The sequence below is a fragment of the Labrus mixtus genome, chromosome 3 (assembly GCF_963584025.1).
Source record: "Labrus mixtus chromosome 3, fLabMix1.1, whole genome shotgun sequence".
NCBI classification, from domain to species: domain Eukaryota; kingdom Metazoa; phylum Chordata; class Actinopteri; order Labriformes; family Labridae; genus Labrus; species Labrus mixtus.
The window spans coordinates 17,562,476-17,581,251 of NC_083614.1; the positions used below are offsets into that span (position 1 = coordinate 17,562,476).

The 18,776-nt window shown below is 39.5% G+C and overlaps 3 protein-coding genes across 3 annotated transcripts in view; 2 read left to right on the top strand and 1 right to left on the bottom strand.

The window, feature by feature from the left end:
- Positions 1-18,776, top strand: part of polrmt (polymerase (RNA) mitochondrial (DNA directed)) — a 511,894-nt gene that overhangs the window by 380,226 nt on the left and 112,892 nt on the right. The gene's annotated exons all lie outside the window — the stretch shown is intronic.
- Positions 1-18,776, top strand: part of tmem161a (transmembrane protein 161A) — a 398,404-nt gene that overhangs the window by 233,828 nt on the left and 145,800 nt on the right. The gene's annotated exons all lie outside the window — the stretch shown is intronic.
- Positions 1-18,776, bottom strand: part of yjefn3 (YjeF N-terminal domain containing 3) — a 50,334-nt gene that overhangs the window by 1,853 nt on the left and 29,705 nt on the right. The window contains exons 2-4 of the mRNA XM_061033431.1: positions 14,445-14,553; positions 6,230-6,340; positions 488-601 (exon numbers count right to left, since the gene is read on the bottom strand). Of these exons, the coding sequence (XP_060889414.1) occupies positions 488-601; positions 6,230-6,340; positions 14,445-14,553 (334 nt within the window). The remainder of the gene's footprint in view (positions 1-487; positions 602-6,229; positions 6,341-14,444; positions 14,554-18,776) is intronic.

Here is an 18,776-nt window from a genome sequence, read left to right on the forward strand (position 1 = left end):
TGAACCACGTTACAGGATTGATTCTGAGTATAAAACAAATAAAGTAGAACGAAGAAATCTAAATATTTGATTTCCTTTTCTTAAAGGATTTCTTTAGCGAGCCTTTTGATTCTGATCTACAAAGCCTTACTATTTTTTCAACTATATTTTAAAAAACTAATTAAACTAACTAAAACTAATAACTAACGATTCTAACACGACAATTTTGGCACGCAAGAAAAAAAGTTTGGACACCACTGTGTTATTGTATGATACAATCCAACATAAGATACACTTTTTTGTCCTCCTAGCTAGATTTTTCTTGGGCTCGAGTGGTGCACACATTTAGCTGCCTGTACAATAGTGCTTGGTAAACAACTTTTTATCAAAGCAACTGAAACTGTTACAAACTAATCAATAGTGCATACTGTTAATTAATTGATCGATTAAAGCAGCACAATTTCCGAAGCTATGGTAAAATGTGATAATATGTACAAGTGCTGCCAACCTCTGTGGGGAGATAGGAGAGGAATGGGATGTCCATCTTCTCACACTGAACTGTAAAGTCCTGGTGTAGACTTTGAGAGGAGCGTTGAGGGTGGTAGATGGTGGGCTCATATTCCTGTGTGAGATGAAGAAAAGAGACAAACAACAGTGAAGAGTTGGGGGTTTAGGGCGCGGTAACACTGGCCATCTGTACCGTGCCGTACTCAAGCACGATTGGCCCCCCGCTGCGTCATTTCCACGCTGGCTGGCACAGTGCACAGGACTATCGGTGCTTAAGCACGGTTACCTCTTGTACATAACATTGTAATACAACGCATGCATGCTTTATGTTATTATGAAGCGTGCTCAGTTGACAAACAGGCGGACGAGAGAGAGAAAAAAAAAGGGACGTGCAGTTGAGTCTGCACATCGGAGAACAACACAGAGAGCATGACAGCTACTTTACTGACTTTGCGGCTTAATTTAAGCCATTTTTATCAGACACAGCCATAAATAAATAAAAAAAATTAAATAGACGCGAGTCCGCGGCTGCACATCGGAGAACAACACAGAGAACATGACAGCTACTTTGTGGCTTACATTGAGTCATTTCAGTCAGATACAGCCATGACACTCTGGATTTCTCCATAATGAAGGCTGTCAGCGTTGTGTACCCGCGTGCTTGCGCTCGTGCATGAAGTGTACCGCGCCTCTCCGAAGTGTGCCAAAGCCAAGGAAGTGTACTGTGCCTGAGCACGGCACGGAGCGGTCACACTGGCCAAACGAACTGGACTCTAGAGTTGAAGTGTGCTTGGGCAAGGTACGGATTGGCCAGTGTGACCGCGCCCTAAGGGTCAAGATGAGGCAACGGAGGACACAGCAGGGATGTGGTGGTTAGGGTAGAAAGAGAAAGAAGCAAAAAATAGAGAAAACGTTACAAAACATCAACACCCTGCAATACCAGTGATCACTAATGTGATTGAGTGTATGACTCCTCAATGTACATTTGGCCTTCAGTTCAAGCCATGTGAATATATATTTGTCAAGTGATCAGAGGTGATATTCTACTGTCTGCTTCAAGATAGAATACTACCCTCATAAAGAGGAAGCAGAGAGGAGCAGAAATCTAGACAGTATCTGGGAAAGGCTTGCGATTGTCAGCAGGAAGTAACTGCATTCTGGGACCTTTGGGATAGTCCTAGGAACTGCTGTTGCAGAAAAAATGATTTTTATTGTGACAATACAAGAAAGCTGAAGTGAAAAGTTAGCCTAAACCTCCTTTGTGCTCGTATGTTGCCAAACACCACCAGGTTATATTATGGATAATTTTGGTGAATCCTCCAGAACAGAGTTGCCATCTTTGTTGTTCTAACACTTTGCCCATGCCACACGAGTAAACCTTTGGGTTTCATATCAGATTTATAATACATTGCATATTTTGCCTTATTATTTTACTATAGGTGTCTCGTATAAGTGAATAAACACATGTATAAGAATTGTTCTTTGCCTTGCATAGGCTGTGATCTGTCCTTTCAAACCGTTGACTGTTTAAAAAGATGAATCATGACAGCACTGCAAAAGTGAAGCCAAAACATTCGGAGCTCCCCCTACTGACTATGCTTCTCTATGTTAACAAATGGAGAAGGCTCAAACTATGAACAGAAATTCACATAAATAAAGTTTAAAAAAAATCACAAGCATGGTTTCTGTGATTGAGTTAGTTTTAATCATGCCCAATTAATGATAGCTCATAAATGTTTACTTTTTTAGACGTCAAGTTTAATTATTTGTTGCAATAAAAAGCTATAACACATAATTGACAGCTCTGTTGATGAATGCAGCTACTGCGGCACTGTGTGCACCACTGAGTAGGAGAGGAATGATGAGAGAAAAAGATAATGAACACTAACAAACACACTTCAGTATAACCTTTCATAACTGTAGATGACGCTTCAGTCCAAAAAACAATCTGTTGTAGGCTTTGTTGACCTGAGGGATCTTTCCTGTTTTACAGGTAAGTCAAATCTGAGGCAGGACATTGATAATGTAATCTAATTGCGTAACTCTGGCTCCAAATGACATCACCAGCTGAATATGTCAGTGTCCGTGGAGGGGGTATATTGGCTTCAATTTTGTGAAATCTGAGAAGATGGAGACATATCGTCCATCTTTATATGCATTCAGTGGGTTAATCAGACTGCTTCCTCCCTGGAAATCCTTAACCGATCATTCTGTCATAGACACTGATTCTCTGACGTCATTGCTGTCCTGAACTCCACGGGGTACAGGATAAGAAACTAAGTAAGACAACAATCCAATATGTGTGTGTGTGTGTCCCTCAGGGGGGTAAGCTATTGACCCCTGGATGCCCTTGATGTCATCAACAGTTACACCATTACACTGTGTGAAAACTAAGAAAGAGCTCAAAATGACCTCCAGTGTCACTGAGCATGAATAGAAATGAGCCGTGAAGTAAAAATAAGCAAAGGAAGAAAGCAAGGCCATACAGTTAACGTTCGCATTCTAGAGGGTTAAACTTCCTTTTGCTTAAGAGCGATGGTATCCTGTTTTATTTAGTTTTTTACACAGTCCATTAAAATGAATGGATGAGGCAGGAAAATAAAGTCGGAGACTTTACAGATTTTTTTTTTAATTACTACATTTGATTGTTATTACTTCTTTGCTGTAAATTGATATACTCAAGAATATTTGAATTTTATAAATGTAAATTATAATGTGTCTCAGAAATGTGAACTTTTTGTGCAGTGATTTCCTGTAGAGCACAAAGTAGAGAGCCAAAGATAACATCATGTCCAACTAAACACTGGAACTAATGCACATAGGACCTGCTTTTTTATTCTCATCCAACATTAAATTTGATCAAGAGATATGTCTGTTTTCTGGTATGAGGCATTGTGCTTTTCACCATTACCTAACAGTGGAAACAATCAGAGATGCATGACAGAGTCCTACACAACCTATGATGTGTGTCTGTGAACACGGACATCTTGGAGTGATGCAAGGAGCAAGCTGGCTTGATCTTTTATGTCTATGCTCTGTCTAATCACATTCACAGTTCCACATCAGGGACTCAAGGCTGTCTGTGTGTCTCACGTGTACGCTTGCATGTCTTCCTGCTGACAGGGATCACATCACACCATGAAACACATACACTCTTACACCAGGAGAGTGATTCACAGTCCAAAATAAGTACTCGAGTTTCTGAAGTTAGAGCAAACCCAGACAAGTGCTGTCCCTATTGGCCAAATGTAGAGTGCAGTCACTTTGAAAATATTGATCATAAAACTTAATTTACATAGCACATTTTAAGATGGAGGTAAATGTGTCTAAAACGCTGACAGATTCACAGGGAAACAATGAGCAGATGTTGAAAACATTAGAAACAAAAAAGATAGATAGCTAGGTGCTTATTATGGAGTACTGGAATATATTGTGTTTTTTCTGTGGATATAAAAAACGTGCATTAAGTTTCAAAGAAGTATAATAACATTAAAACAGTAAGAAAAACCTTTTCTCAAATGTTTTGGTATTTGTCCTTTTAAAAAGCTTTACATGCTATAATGTTAATTCCTTTAACATTATGGTTTATTATAAATTCATCCATGCATTGCTTTGGTATTAATATTTGTTTGGATTATTTTCCACTTCTGAGTTTCTCCAGAAGGGGGAGCGTGTCACTTGCGGTATGCATACAGGTTAGTTAAAAAGATATAAAACTAGGACGTTGGTGGTGGTCAAGTGACTAGTCCGCACGCCATGTATAGACATTACATAGGGCAGCCCGGCTTCAAATATGACCTGTGGCTTCTTCGCTTCATATCATTGTCCACTCTCTCTCTACCTGATTTCCAACTTTCCAACTTCCTGTACCTCTAATATACTTCCAATATACCAAAATATATCTTTGAAAAAAAGAACATAAAACTGTGTAAATACGTTTGCAAATTTACAAGGAAGACTGAAAATATACAGTTTGTTTTTTCTGTATTCTTGCCACTGGGGCGGCTGTGGCTCAGTGGTAGAGTCGTCTACCACTGAGGTCATCTTTCAGCTAGAAATTTGGTGGTATGATCTTCAGCTCATTCAGTCACATGTTGAAGTCTCCTTGGGCAAGACAATGAATCCCAAATTGCTCCTGCTGTCATGCCAGGGATGTGTGAATGCGTGTGAATGAAGAAGTACTGTTGTGCACTCGCGTTGGGCACGAGCAGCCTCTGCCATCAGTGTGCGGGGTGTGATGGATGAATGTGACATGTCTTGTAAAAGCACGTTAAGTTGTGAGAAGCTTAGAAAAGGGCTATACAAGTCCAAGTCAATTTGCCATATACCACTGGCCAATAATATAGCTGGGAATGTCATTCAAGCATGTTTATTAAGCGACGCTAAACAGTGGTGTGCTGACACCATTGACTGCTGCTATAGCTTGAGCCACACAAGCAGAGCATGACACGGACATGTTTCATTGCTGTCTGGCAAGAGATTGTGTGTTTTTCTGTATTTAGTTTGTATTGTTGAATGACACACTACAGTTGATATGTTATAGGTATTCACCGAATGTATAGGTGCATAACCACTAAAGATGGTAAAGTAAGTCTGGTTTTATTTTTTTTATTTTTGAGCATTTGCCTTTATTTGGATAGGACAGTGGATAGAGTAGGAAATCAGGAGAGAGAGAGAGAGAGTGGGGGGTGGACATGTGGCCACAGGTTGGAATTGAACCTGGGGAACTACCTAACCACTAGGCCATCTGTGCCTCGAGAGTAAAATGTTTTATACAATAAATTTGTAACAAAATAATAAATATATTTAGATTTTTTTTTTTTCTTAAGATGACTATGCATATTTGTTTGTTGCTGTTAAAGGGAAAATGCATTTATTTTCTGTGTTCTTGATACAAAAGGGAAACATTGTGTGTGTTTCTATATTGCTTTAAAAGCTCGATGAACATGTATGTTAATGTAAATTTTAATTCACACCTTGGACTTGAAGCTAGCAACAATGTCCCTACTTCATTTATTTGTTTCTCTATCTCTCTTCTTAATGTAAGCTGTACAACGGTGTAACATTTTGGTTCGAGCTCACCTCTGACCAAATCCTTGCCTCAAAAGTTCAACTCCTTGAAGAACCTTAATCAGAACTATCAACGCACTGTAAATCTACCATGCAAGACACATATGGTAAAGTATCTCGATGAATTCCATTATAAACCAAAGATCCCCAAAACACATATGCAATATTTCCCTTTGCATAAAGTCATGGCACGATCACAGAACTGAGCTGTGAAATAAACTATGTGCTCAAAAGAGAAAGGCTGTCAGTTCAAGTCATGATCTGTGATGTAATGGAAAGGATGGATCCAGCCTCTAAAACAGTTAGTCCTGAGATGTCAGTCAGTTTGCGGCCTAAAGGGGCAGACATCACGGTCATGACATCATATCAAAGACGCAGACAGCTTTAACGAGAGTAACAATACGATGATATCATGACTGTCTGAGTGCCCTTGCAGGGAAAGTAATGGGATAACTACTCTGAGCCGTTTACAGGAGCTGAAATGAAATTGAGTAAAGTGGGGAGAGCCTGGGGGATTCACTTTGAGTCCAGAGTGAACTTTAAGTTTGCTTTAAGGGTTGTTGTTTTTTTTCTATGGTGACACATATGTTCACAGAGGCTAATATTTCATTTTGTTCAACCTTACTAAAGGAATTTACTCTGCTAGGAAGTTGTTTTCTAGAAGTTTACTTACAAACATGCGCAGGTGTCGGGCACACACCAGGCCGATGGAGCCGTTTTGATCCGGACCACAGATCACCAGCACTGTTGGCTGCTTCTTTGCCAGAGAGCTGAGAGGGTAGGCCTGGTGGAAATACAAATTAAAAGGTAAAGGAAGTTAGAAACATGACCTGGTGACAGAACAAAATAAAACATAAGACATAGGGATAGAAGGGATATACAGAGGAGAAAATAAAATGGGTTATTGATAGAGAACAATAGTAGCAGGGCAGCAAGAGAAAGATGGATGTCCGTTAGTATTTGTTTTAATCCCTTAGACTCAGGCCTCTTAGTCAGAGCAGGTCACCTGAGCTGTGCCTCTGCCTCTCTGTAATACTCTGGAGTGTCTGCCAGCAGCATGCCAGGCATGCCAGACGAGGATGGAAATGGCTCCAGCTTATTGTCTAGTCTGTCTACCAGAAAAGACACGGGCAACAGTGGAAAAAATGCCAGTGTCCTCGACTTGAGATGCCTCCTTATTTGTAACACACTTCTCGTCGCGTCTCGTCCCCAGCTGCAGAGAGCTGCTGGCATCAGCCTGCTTAACTGGCACAACATTACCTTGTAAATCAGCTTGCACCTTCTTAACAGGACAGGTATGTGCCTGCGGAACTGTCAGCTAGAGCGGCTAATCTTCCATCTCCAACACCTCAACAGTTAGTGCTGTGTGTGTAAAGTGTGTGCGTGTGTGCATTTGTGTACATTGGTCATGATCTGTAATGAAAGCCCCAGAGGTGTCTGCCTTCATTTTCCAGGTTTTGTCAAAGGAAAATCCCTCAATGCCGCATTAAGGATTAAGCTGATGCTCTTATAGATGTTTTCTCAGTGTCTGGAATATAACTTTGCAGCACAAAGGTCATTTATCATCATGAAGGTCACAGCGTGGTTGCATTACATGGAAGGAAAAGTTGAACTGTGTGGAGATTTTACAAAGACTTTTCTGAAAATTAGAGCTCAATAAAAGGGTGTAACAAAAAAACAAGTCTAATTTATCACTACTCCATAGAGTCCATGCTTCAATATGTTTTCACTCTATGTCTATTAATAAAGACAGTACAGTGGTGTATACAAGGAGTTAGACTTTAAATATGGTAAATGGTGGACTTATAACTCTTTTCTAGTTTTTGACTACTCAAAGTGCTTTTATATCACATGTCACACCTACCCATTTCAAAAACTGATAGCAGTGGTTGCTATGTAGTTAGACCATCAGAAGTAATTAATTCCATTCATACGCCGCCGACAAAGCAGTGGGGGTTAAGTGTCTCGCCCTTGGACACATCAGACATGTTGCTGAAGGAGCTGAGGATCAAACTTTACAGTTGAGTGACGACGACTCTACCAATTGAGCCACAGCCACCCAATGTGACCATGCACGTAATGCCAGCTAAAGTTATGGGATGGCTACTCCCCCTGTAATGTTTTCTCTTTGTTAGATTACTATATCTCGTACACTTTTAGAGCTCTTTAATGAAAAAATATTTCCGGGCATTTTCTAGTGTTTCCTCAGATCCATATCATCATACACTATTATTATTTTCAGTAAGCTGTAATTTTCAAAGTTGCAACATCAAGATGTAACCTCTTTATTACAAGTCTTTGGCTCCCCTATAAATGTTTTAGTTCATCCCATTAATTATTTAAGAGTAATATTGAAGTACACCATCATTACAAAATAATTACACCATCATTTGCAGGCAGTAAAACAAAGCTTTATGTAATGACACTTAATACTCTTGTGCTAAATCTTGAAGGGAGAGCAAGTCATGTAAAGTTGACGTTTCACATGCAAAGTTTGGAGAGAGAACAAGCAACATTTTTTGCTCCGGCACATTAAATCAATGAACTCCCACTTACACTAATGCATTCAGTAGAGGAGAAAGTTAATGTGGAGAATAGGCCCCCGAGCACAGTGAATAATTGGATATAACAAGACTCAAAGTGCATTAACTGGGGTGATGAATCCAGGAGAGGAGACAGCAGCCGTTATCTCAATCATAACTGCTCAGCTGAGAAATCATCACAGGCACTCAATGAGACAGAAGGAGAGTTTTATGAGGAGAGAGGAGTGAGAGGGGACAGAGGGGGAAGGCGACAGAGACTTCAAGTTGAAGACAGAAGAACAGGACAGCGTTTAACATTTTTTACATATAATGAGAAAGAAGATCTGCTGTGTAAACCTGATGCTAATGACACATCTCACTGAGATAATTTGCATTGGGACGCTAAACGCTAAAATGGTCTGTAGGCAAACATAGTGTTTCAGTTTTCGATGCTGCTAATCTTGTTTTGCAGTTCAGATTGTTGGACTTACTTTGTCTGGAGGGACAGAAACACAGAATTCTAATGTCTGCTGGAAGTGTAAATAGACTCCATTTGCTAACATCGCAGCCATAAAACTTAATAAGGGGATAAATAAAATGTCTGTCTTGACTTCACCGCTTGTTTCACTGTCCGCCATTGGCAGAAATCTAAATAATGCTCTACAATAAACATGCTGCTAGTGTGAATATAACTTAACTAAACTGAGTTAATATTGTTTTCTTGCATGTTTACTCCCTCTTTCTCCGTCCCATGTTTACTAGAATACTCAACATGAAAAAATCAGCATCATAACGATTAATGATGACCTTTTTTAAAAATGCTTAGTACCATCAAGAGGCTCAGTAACATCAGCGCGGGAGTCATTTTCATGCTGCTGGAGAAACTGCTAGAGCCACACTCTGTTGACGGTAAGCAGCTTTAGGTCAAATCAATTCACACTGCGTCCAGCTCTGTTTTGAAAAACCTGTATAATCTGACTTCACTCTGATACATATCTCTTCTTACAAGTCATTTATTCTGATATGGAGCCTTGAAATATAGCCCTGAATATTTGAGGGCAACGAGCAAAAGAAGAGATGGACCTATGGTGGCCTACAAGGGCAAACACAATGCACACAACAGAATGCAAAGTTACTATATACACAAACTTGCCTTGCAGTGGCGCAAACCAATCTATCATGAGAAAGGGCAGCAAATTTAGAAAAGATGCAGATTAAAAAATACATCCTTAATAAAAAAAAAACAAAGGCAAACTGTATGGAAAAAGATGTGCTGCTAAAACAAACGCATTAAAAGCTAACTCGCTGGTCCAGGCCGGCTGTGTATCTGTTTCCAGCATTTCATTTACAGTGGATTTACATATTTTGTTCTTACAAACCCCTGTGTACCTTGTAACATTCTGTCGTAAGTGTTGATCTATTTTGTCATTGCCTGTTTCTTTAACCCAAAAAGTCGCCTTTCAACAACATTGAGTTTTAAAGCTGCTATGTTCATTATAATAAAAACACCTTCCCAGTGTGACCTTCTTCTGTGGTTTTCGACGTAATTCTAAACATGGTCTCAGAATGGCCCAAACATATGAGAGTGATATGGATTTTTTAAAAAGTGATGATAGCTTCACGTTTTTTCACATTGAGTTTAATAACTTGATCTATCAGTGAACCATACTTTGTATTCCAAAACAATCCTTTTTTTTAACAGTTGACACCGCCTTGGTAAAAATGACATGTCATCACAATTTATTTCTTATATTATTGTTATGACTCAGTTTTCGGGCTTATAAACGTGTTCAAATCATTTCCAGTGTTTGAGATATTTATGATAGTTTTGATGTGAAGAAGGTTTCTACAAGTGCAGACAGATGATCTGATGCATCTGTTCAACAGGTTTATGATCTAGCTGCTACTTTTCCTCTGTTCTTCTGCACAACTTTTGACATTTTATAACGTTACTGTGGGCATGTTACTTCAACTCTAAAGCTTTTCATACAGCTTTAGCTAGAAAACAAACATTTATACATGTTGGCATTGACAAAATATTTTGCAACACTTCTCGGAAGTGAGCTTTAGAGGGAACAAATTCAGAAAAGTAACCCAAAAAAAAAGAACAAAAAGTAACTGCCAGGATCCCCCTCATAGTCAAGTACACACCCAGACACACAGTCTCCCACACACACACACCATCTTGATTATAATAATGTCTCCAAGGGAATACCTCTATGAGACAAATGTTAAAGGCACATGTTCTTTCACCTCCAATCAACCTGAAACACACGCACAGACTGAAAAAACATTATCAGGCTCCTAAAAACACAAATACTCTCACATAGAACAGAAAAACGGGGCCTTTTATGTTTGCACTAGGAGACCAAACTGAGGTCCGGGGCTCGTGTAAACTACAGACTAATTTATTGCTGTGGGGTAACAAAAACGTCTCCTGTCTCCGCTCAGGTGTTGAAAAGCCTCAGACTGATACAGAAACACGCAAATAGTCTGGACCTGGAGGCTGTTGCTGCTGCTGTTGGAAGGATTACTTACAGAAAACCTATAATCTATCTGGCAAACAGAGGTGTGTGTGTGTGTGTGTGTGTGTGTGTGTGTGTGTCTGTGTGAGTCTGGGCACATGCTTGTTTGTGCGGTACACTTGGAAGCCAAAAGCAGTAGACTAGCAGTGAAATAAAGTCTGTCTGCATCTCCTTCTACTGTAATTTTCCCTAAATAGCAGTGATGTCATGTTAGCAGTGGGGTGCTGCTGGCGGCTGTGGGCAGCAGCCATCCACAGTGTCCTGTCCGTGTTTGTCTAGTAAGGCTATGCTGTTTGGGGGCGGCCGGTGGAGGGCCAGGCATGGGGCCAGTGATGCCTGATGATAATAGAGGGGAAGTGGATGTGGTGGGTTTAATCACACACTCTGAGGGGAGAAAAAGGAAAGTCTCCTTGTGCTGTCGCTTTCACCTCTTCCTTTTTTTTCTTTCTCTTGTTCCCAGTGTTTCCATTTCACCCTGCTGTTTTTTTTTCTGTCTGTTTCTCACCCCCAAAGAATGTAACAGCTTAAATTGGTTAAAGAACACAAAGTTGCATCACCAGAACATTTATGGTTATTAACAAGAACTATTAAAGAATTAAAGCAGCTACTAATTATTCAAATTACATACCCAAACAAACTTAAGTGCAGTTATCGTTGGGGGGCCATATAGCAAGTTATAAACACAACAATGAGTTATTATCACCTTATAAAGTTTATACAAATGCATTAGCAAACACTTTTTCACACATTCATAGACACAGATGCATCATCATTTAGTTCAGGTTTAACAAACTGCAAATGTAAGCCTCATATTCACTATGCTTTTAGCTCTGTTAAGGTCTCAAACAGTTCCTGAGGGAAATGTCTGACTTTCCAGATGCAAAATGCTTCTAAATGCCTGATAAGTGAGTAACCTCATTTGTGTGCCTGCCATTTGGAGCTGCATGGTTAAGTTCACTACAAAAACGTCTTCTAATGGCAGCTGGAAATTTCACAAAAATTTGGTAAGCATGGTGAGACCGACAAAGGTTTTGGGCCCCAAACCAAAACAATGAACTAAAAGACACTAAAATGCTCTGTGAGGCTCCAGAAAACCACAGGGTTAGTTTGACAATTCTCTGTGTTTTATTTCATTTTAAGTGCAGTTTCACCGAGGGCAATGCTTTTGAATCCATTATTTTAAAGACTGATCACTGTGTTTTTAGTTGGCTATAAATACTTTAATATTAAAAACGTGTAATGTTAGATATTTGCTGAACCTGCAGATTATAATCAGCCAGATCTACATCTCTGGTGAGCATTAGAGGAGCACTTTAGTTGTGAAACTTTTCCTGTTTGTGTGCTTTTAAGACACAGGAGGCAAAGACTGAAATCTCACTATCCACTACCTGTTAAGCATATCAACAGAACAATATACTTAGTTAATGCAGGTGAATAGGTTGTGTCTTTTACCAGTAAGAAAATCAGAGGTGGAGACCAAAATCAGAGCTAAAACAGTGAATTATGTAAGAGACAGATGTTTTTTTTAATTAATAAAAAACTACTTTTTGCTAAAAAGCTTTCCATATAAAATAAAAAAGAGATTATATTTTATGCTCACACATTGTTTCTGAACTGAATACTTTTGATATACAGTTATCTTCAGGTCAGTATTTTTTTTTTTAAGTTTGCCATTACTGTAGTTATCTCGTTTTGTTCGCATTGTCAAAAAAGTGTTTCCTCTTTCTTTCTTGTATGTCTTTTAGCATTTTTTCATCTTTACATAGCCTATGTAATTTTATTTTATTTTCACGATTGTAACTTTTCTGGATGTGTTTAGGTAACTTTTTCCTGTAAAACACTTATATGTGTTTTCGCTTCTGTCTTTCGTCATCATTGTCTTTGTCTCCTCATCTCTCCTTCAACACAAAGTTTTATGTGTCTTTTGGTTCAGACTCTTATTCATCACAGCATGCTGAAGAGCCTGCTGAGGTTTTCCTCAGTGTGGCATTCACCCAAGCCAGTGGTCAAGTCAAAGGGAATCACATGTGTTTCCAGCAGCCCACCAAACACACACACACACACACACACACACACACACACACACACTCACACACACACACACACACACACACACACACACACACACACACACACAGCTTGACACAGTCCAGAGCATGGAGAAGAAGAGTTGTGGTTTTGAGCCTTTGGCAGTGAATCACTGTGGACCAGTGAGCTCAGGTGTTCTGCGCGGAGGTGAGCCGCTCAAATGTTTGGAAGTAAATGTCACAGAAAGTTCCTCAAAATTAAAATCTGACATTTTGTGTGGAACAAAATGCAAATGAGGAAACTAAAAGTAGCAGCAGCTGTGACTTTTCAACCTCTTGTACATTCCAGCAGTCACAGCAGGAGGTGTATAGTGATTACTGAGGTTACATGTAATAGAATAAAGGGAGTTTTTTTAAAGGAATGAACTTAGTGACCTTGAGAAAAAGTTTTGCGAGTGACACAAAGGGGCAGGCTATTAACTGGATCTGCAAAGTAGTGGTTTGGTTCAGGCCATTTGAAAAAAAAAATTGAGATTGAAATTGTTGTTTTGTAAAGAACAGTACCGGTAATTGAGAAATGAGTGACTATTGAAACAGGAACAACCTTAACAATAATGAATCATTATATTTATCAGATAACATTGCATCAAACACTTTATGGTATATAAATAGCCTTTAAGTTGTTGAAGAACAGCCTGATATATAACTGAAAAGTTTGAGATAATTAGTTTAGAGTTATCTGTTAATTTGATTTAAAAACCACTTTCATCCAGCCTATCCTCACCAGATCAATTCATGAATGTGATTTTGCCTTTGAGAGGGGTAATTAATTAGAGCAGACTGGAACCCCTTTTGATGCTACAACCAACATGAGCAACAAAACATGGCAGTTAAAAACTAGGCTGGGGGCCCGTTTGGAGATCCAATTCAACAGGCTTCTGTTTCATTATAAGAAACAACTGGTTGGCATGATATGATAGTGGTATTGATTCCTTAACATTTTTCCAAATCAGTGGTAGTAGACTTGGCTTACTCTTATCTTAATAACTGATTGTGATTGGCTTTTTTAGAACAGAAAATCTGTCTTAACTGGAGGGTGTCTGACCCTCTAAAACATGACCTCACTGATTCCTCTGGTCCCCATGCTAACTTTCTTCAAGTCTTGTACCTTAATTGCTCCTTACTGTATGTACAGCTCATAATGTTGTGTTCCATATTGTGACATTTTTCCTGATTTGTAGATACTTAAAACTATTCATTAATTTAACATTATAAAAAATAGAATACTAATTCCAAGTAGGTCCTCATTTGTTCCTAACTCATGGGTAAGAAACTGCTTACATTTTCTTTAACAATGTTGAAAAGTGTAACCTCAAATGTTCTACTCATGTCACAAACTATGTGCAAAATAAAAAAAAGGCTGTTAGTTTTACAGCACAGCTATGCAGACTAAACACAAACACATACCCAGTGCATTACAAATTATGTTTATTTTTTAGTGCTACTGGTTTAATGGTCTAAAGAACTGGGCTTTGAAAGCATAACAGGATGTTCAAGCTAGGGCCCATTTCACAATAAATACATAAATGCAATAAAAACATACTGGAATGATGTTATTTGTCCCAGCTTTTGTTTATTGTGATAATATCTGTTAATGGATATAAAGGGTGAATGATTATGAATGAATGAATCAAGAAAGACGAGAAAAAGGCCTGGACTGTGTCCTGCTCCATAATTGTAGTATATTATTCTCTAGACAAGAAAGCAAAGAAAAAAAAAACATAAAGAGGGACAAAAAAGAAAGATTTGCTGACCTTAGTGATTGCGAGGGCACATGCTTGACCCCAGATCTCTATCAGCTGCTGCTGTCCAAACCTGTATTCCTTCACTAGCTCTGTCTCAATAGCTGCTGCTTCCGCTTTACTGAAAAATACAGAAGAACATATGGTTAGTAAGAGAGGTATCATATTATCATCACCAATGAAAAAAACAGGATGAGAACAGCTTTTCATGGAGCATGATTAAAGAAATCCTCCGAGCTTCATTAAATGCCTTCACTCATAATTTATCCCTCCAGTAGAATTAAAAGTTATTGCAGTCTGAGTGTCATGCATAAATGCAACACTGACAGCAGACCTACACTTCAGGATGCAGCAGGCATTCACAAGGTAAAAGTGGGGTTTTAAGATAGAAATGACACAAAATAGAGTAGTTGTTCGAGGTACACGGTGACCTATAATGCCAACGAGGTATTTACAACACTGCTAAATTGGTCTGCTAACGTGCATACGTGTTTAAGTGGCTGTCACATGTCTGTTAAAGTAGAAAGAGTGTCCCCTGATTTTAAAGACTTTCTACATGCCAACGACTACTCATAACAAACCTTTACAGCTTCTGGGAAACATGTTCATGAAACTCAAAACATGACAGGTGGGTGATGAACTGACCTGTGACCTTTACAGTTGCTAAACTGGGTTATGCCTGCACGTATACTTTCTTATTTTCTGCATTAAGAAATGTATTGAAGTGATATAATGTTCATTTTCTTTTGTTCTGAAATGATGTCTCTTTGCGTCCTCTGGCTGCTCTCTGCATGGTGACAGTGTAACTAATGCTGCTGTTTAGGAGCCTGCTGGTGCTGCTTTTAGCGTGTGTGTGTGTGTGTGTGTGTGTGTGTGTGTGTGTGTGTGTGTGTGTGTGTGTGTGTGTGTGTGTGTGTGTGTGTGTGTGTGTGTGTGTGGTTGACAATGGGACAGCACATTAGAGGTTTAGTGACCATGGCTAGAGCCACATATGTACTTCCTGTAACAAAGAAAAGAGCAGAAAACAGGAGGTGCAAATAAAAAAAATCTGCCGTCATCGTCTTTATTTGGGTTCTGGTTTTGAAACATGGAATACATCCCTTTAACTCTACAGACCCCTGGTGGTCCTCGTCAGTAGTGCAGCTCAATAAGAAACCAGATGATTTTCAGATGAAATAAGAACAGATCTCTAAGAGATGCTAGAAGACCCTTGAGCAGAGGAAAATTACTGTTAAGGAGTTATTCAAATGGGATTCAATATTTGTGTCCTCTTAATTAGAGCACAGATCTATTGCAAACCAATGAAAGCAATGAGAGAGGATCGATGCACAAATTCAATATTGTGCCTCTAATCAACACTGACTCAACAGGGTCACTCTGCTGTGCTGCAAACCTTCTACAAAAAGATCAGGAACTGCTTTAATGAATGTGTGTGTGTGCGCGCATTTTTCATGATCTTTTTGTTGCATTGACTGTTTTGTTCCTGTGTCACAGAAAGAAAAAAAACACTCAATAATAATACTTCACGTTTAGACATGCAAAGAGACGAACAGACAAAGAAAAACAAAACAAAGAATCTTCATCTTTTATGTTGTAATAATGCTGCTTTATGCCATTCTCTCACAATTGTTGTTTTTTTTGCTCTATCCATTTTCTTGGAAGAAACACAATCACCACTTTTTTTATTGGTCTGTTTCAACTGAACAATCAGAGAATGACTTTGTCCTGATCATTGTGCTATCCGGTGTCTTTGTGTGTGTGCAAGCATAAATTAATTCTGTGTCATTTGTTTCTATTCTCTGTGGGGACAGTTAGACTACCGCTTTGCCTATACTTTGGTCCCTTTTAGGCTCTTTTAAGAGGCTGCAGTGTGTGTGCGTGTGTGTGTGTGTGTGTGTGTGTGTGTGTGTGCGTTTGTGTTTCAGCAAGCCTGTGTATCCAAGTGGGGCATGTGGCATTTACCTGAGCCAGTGGAGAGGCAGCAGCTGTCACCCACGGCTCACCTCAGGGAAGTTTCCTGCAGCACTGTGACAAGTGATCTTTAGAAAGTTCAGCGCCGTCTACAGGGTTTATGGCAGCACCAGAGCTTCTTTAAGACTTTTTTTTTTTTTTTTTGACAGACTTGTTTCTAGATAACAACGATCTCTATCATTGCCTTGATAAGAGAAAGACAATCTCATATATTTCAAATACCAAATCTGCCTTGCTGTTGTTGTTAGAAAGTGGATAAACCCTGAGCCCCGGGCTAATACTATCAGTAACAGCACTTCTACTGAACAGCTTGTTACTATTGATCCTTAACAGTACTGACAGAACAAAGTGTTGTGGGTGTACAGCTCTCGACAGCTGCCAGAAGGCTTCACCACACGGAAGCAGCACACAGCCTTAAGGACAGACTCTCATAATGTCTGTTCAACAACTCTAATGGTGTTTAATATAAGTTTTAATCAAACATGTGGGTACATAAACTACTAAAATGTATCAATAAACTCTTTGTAAGCAGTCATTTATTAAATATCTGTCTTTCTGTGTGTCCCTTTATCCTTCATGGGTCGATCAGATTGTGGCAGACGGCTGCCCACTTGCCAGTCATCACCTTTTTTTTCTCTCTCTCCTCTCTTGTTGGCAGAAGGTAGAGCATGCACCTAACCCAGTGGGGGTGACCGCTCGCCCAATTAGGTCCTGACTATGCCCTCCCTGTCGTCTTTGGGTCTCATTTCTTTTTTTTCAGTTTTTCTCTTCCCTCCTTTCTCGTGTGGGTAGGATGCTCAGTAAGAACATGGCATGAAGTGGGCTGCTTCCCGGACACAGGCGCATACTGATAAGCCTCCCCAGGGTGTCTTGGGCCTAACTGTTAAAGGAAGGCACCCACTTGATAACCCTGTTGACGATCTAGCTTTCAGTGCCCATTTGTCTTCATGTTCTGGGTGTAGTCATTAAGGGCCATGTGGCAGGGCGCAGGCAGTATCAGCGTTATCAGTACCTGGAGCTCACATGTACAGTATGTAGCCTCAGTCTGTTGAAGGTCACAACTGTTTGTGCTGTAATGGCCATGTGGTAGAGCAGGAAGCATAAAGAAGTCCTAGGGTGCATTCGAATTGTCCCTCCTATGTCCTTTCACTATCCACTTTACCTTAACCCCAGGGAAACGTCATGAGGTTAAGGAAAGATGTTAGGAGAATTCATAAAGGACTTAGGGAAAGGCGATCTCGTTGCTCTTACAATCCGACCACATTTCCACTAGGCCACGTCATTAAATGCGACGGGCCGGCGGAGGTTAATGACGTGAGACAATTCGAACGCACCCCTACATGTGGGTATGGTGGGCGGTGAGAGCTGGCATTGAGGGCGGAGGCTCTGGGATGCTGGAGCTAACTGTTTAGCCACCCTGAGGTGTTGTGGGTCTAACTTGACAAAGCACTGTTCAATGGAGGTGTCCATTGATAACACCAGGTGATATATTGGCTCTCCCTGCCCATCTATCTACACAGCTGGGTGGTGGGGGCCATTCTAGTATCCATGTGATAGAACAGTAGTATCAGCTTTGTCACAACCTGGAAACAGAGCCTGTTTCTATTTAAGGTGGCAATGCTGTTTGGGTTTTGATGGCACAATGGCTTATGTTTAATGTGAAATAATTCCTAACTACTGTAGATACTGTAACTATTTAAATCACAGGGGTGCCGGATAGCCTATCGGTTTTGTTGCACCGCATGCACTGAGGCTGTAGTCTTGGAGTTTGAATCCGAACTTGGGCCTTCGCTGTCATCCCCCACTCTCTCTTCTCAACATTTCCTGCATCTTTTCAGCTGTCCTATCAAATAAAGTCAAAAATTGGTGCACCATTTATCTTTAAACAAATAAATAAATATACATTTCAGTTAAATAAGAACCAACATTTGGGTATAATATTCATCTGTTTTATAGATAGAATTTTCCAGCATTGCAGTTAAAATACATCAGCATTTGCATAATAAATTTAACATCAATGCACCATAAAATGAACTTAACATGTTGTTTAGTCAAATAGTGGTGTATTTGAAAACTACACATTTTAGGTTGGCTCACAGAGGATTGGTCTTGGGTCTATCTAAATAGCATAAGTCTTGTTATAAATAAAAAAAGATTGATGCTTTGATTCAAGGTTCAAGGTTCATTTATTGTCATTCCAGAAACATGGGTACATGAGAAAGGAACGAAATGCAGTACTCCGGTCCCGAGCAATAAAATCAACGATAAAGTAAGATAATAATAATATAATAATAAAAACGAGTAAGTAAAAATAAAGAATAAATGTGCATTATGTGCGTCAAAGCTTGAATCTTAAATATAAACAGATATACA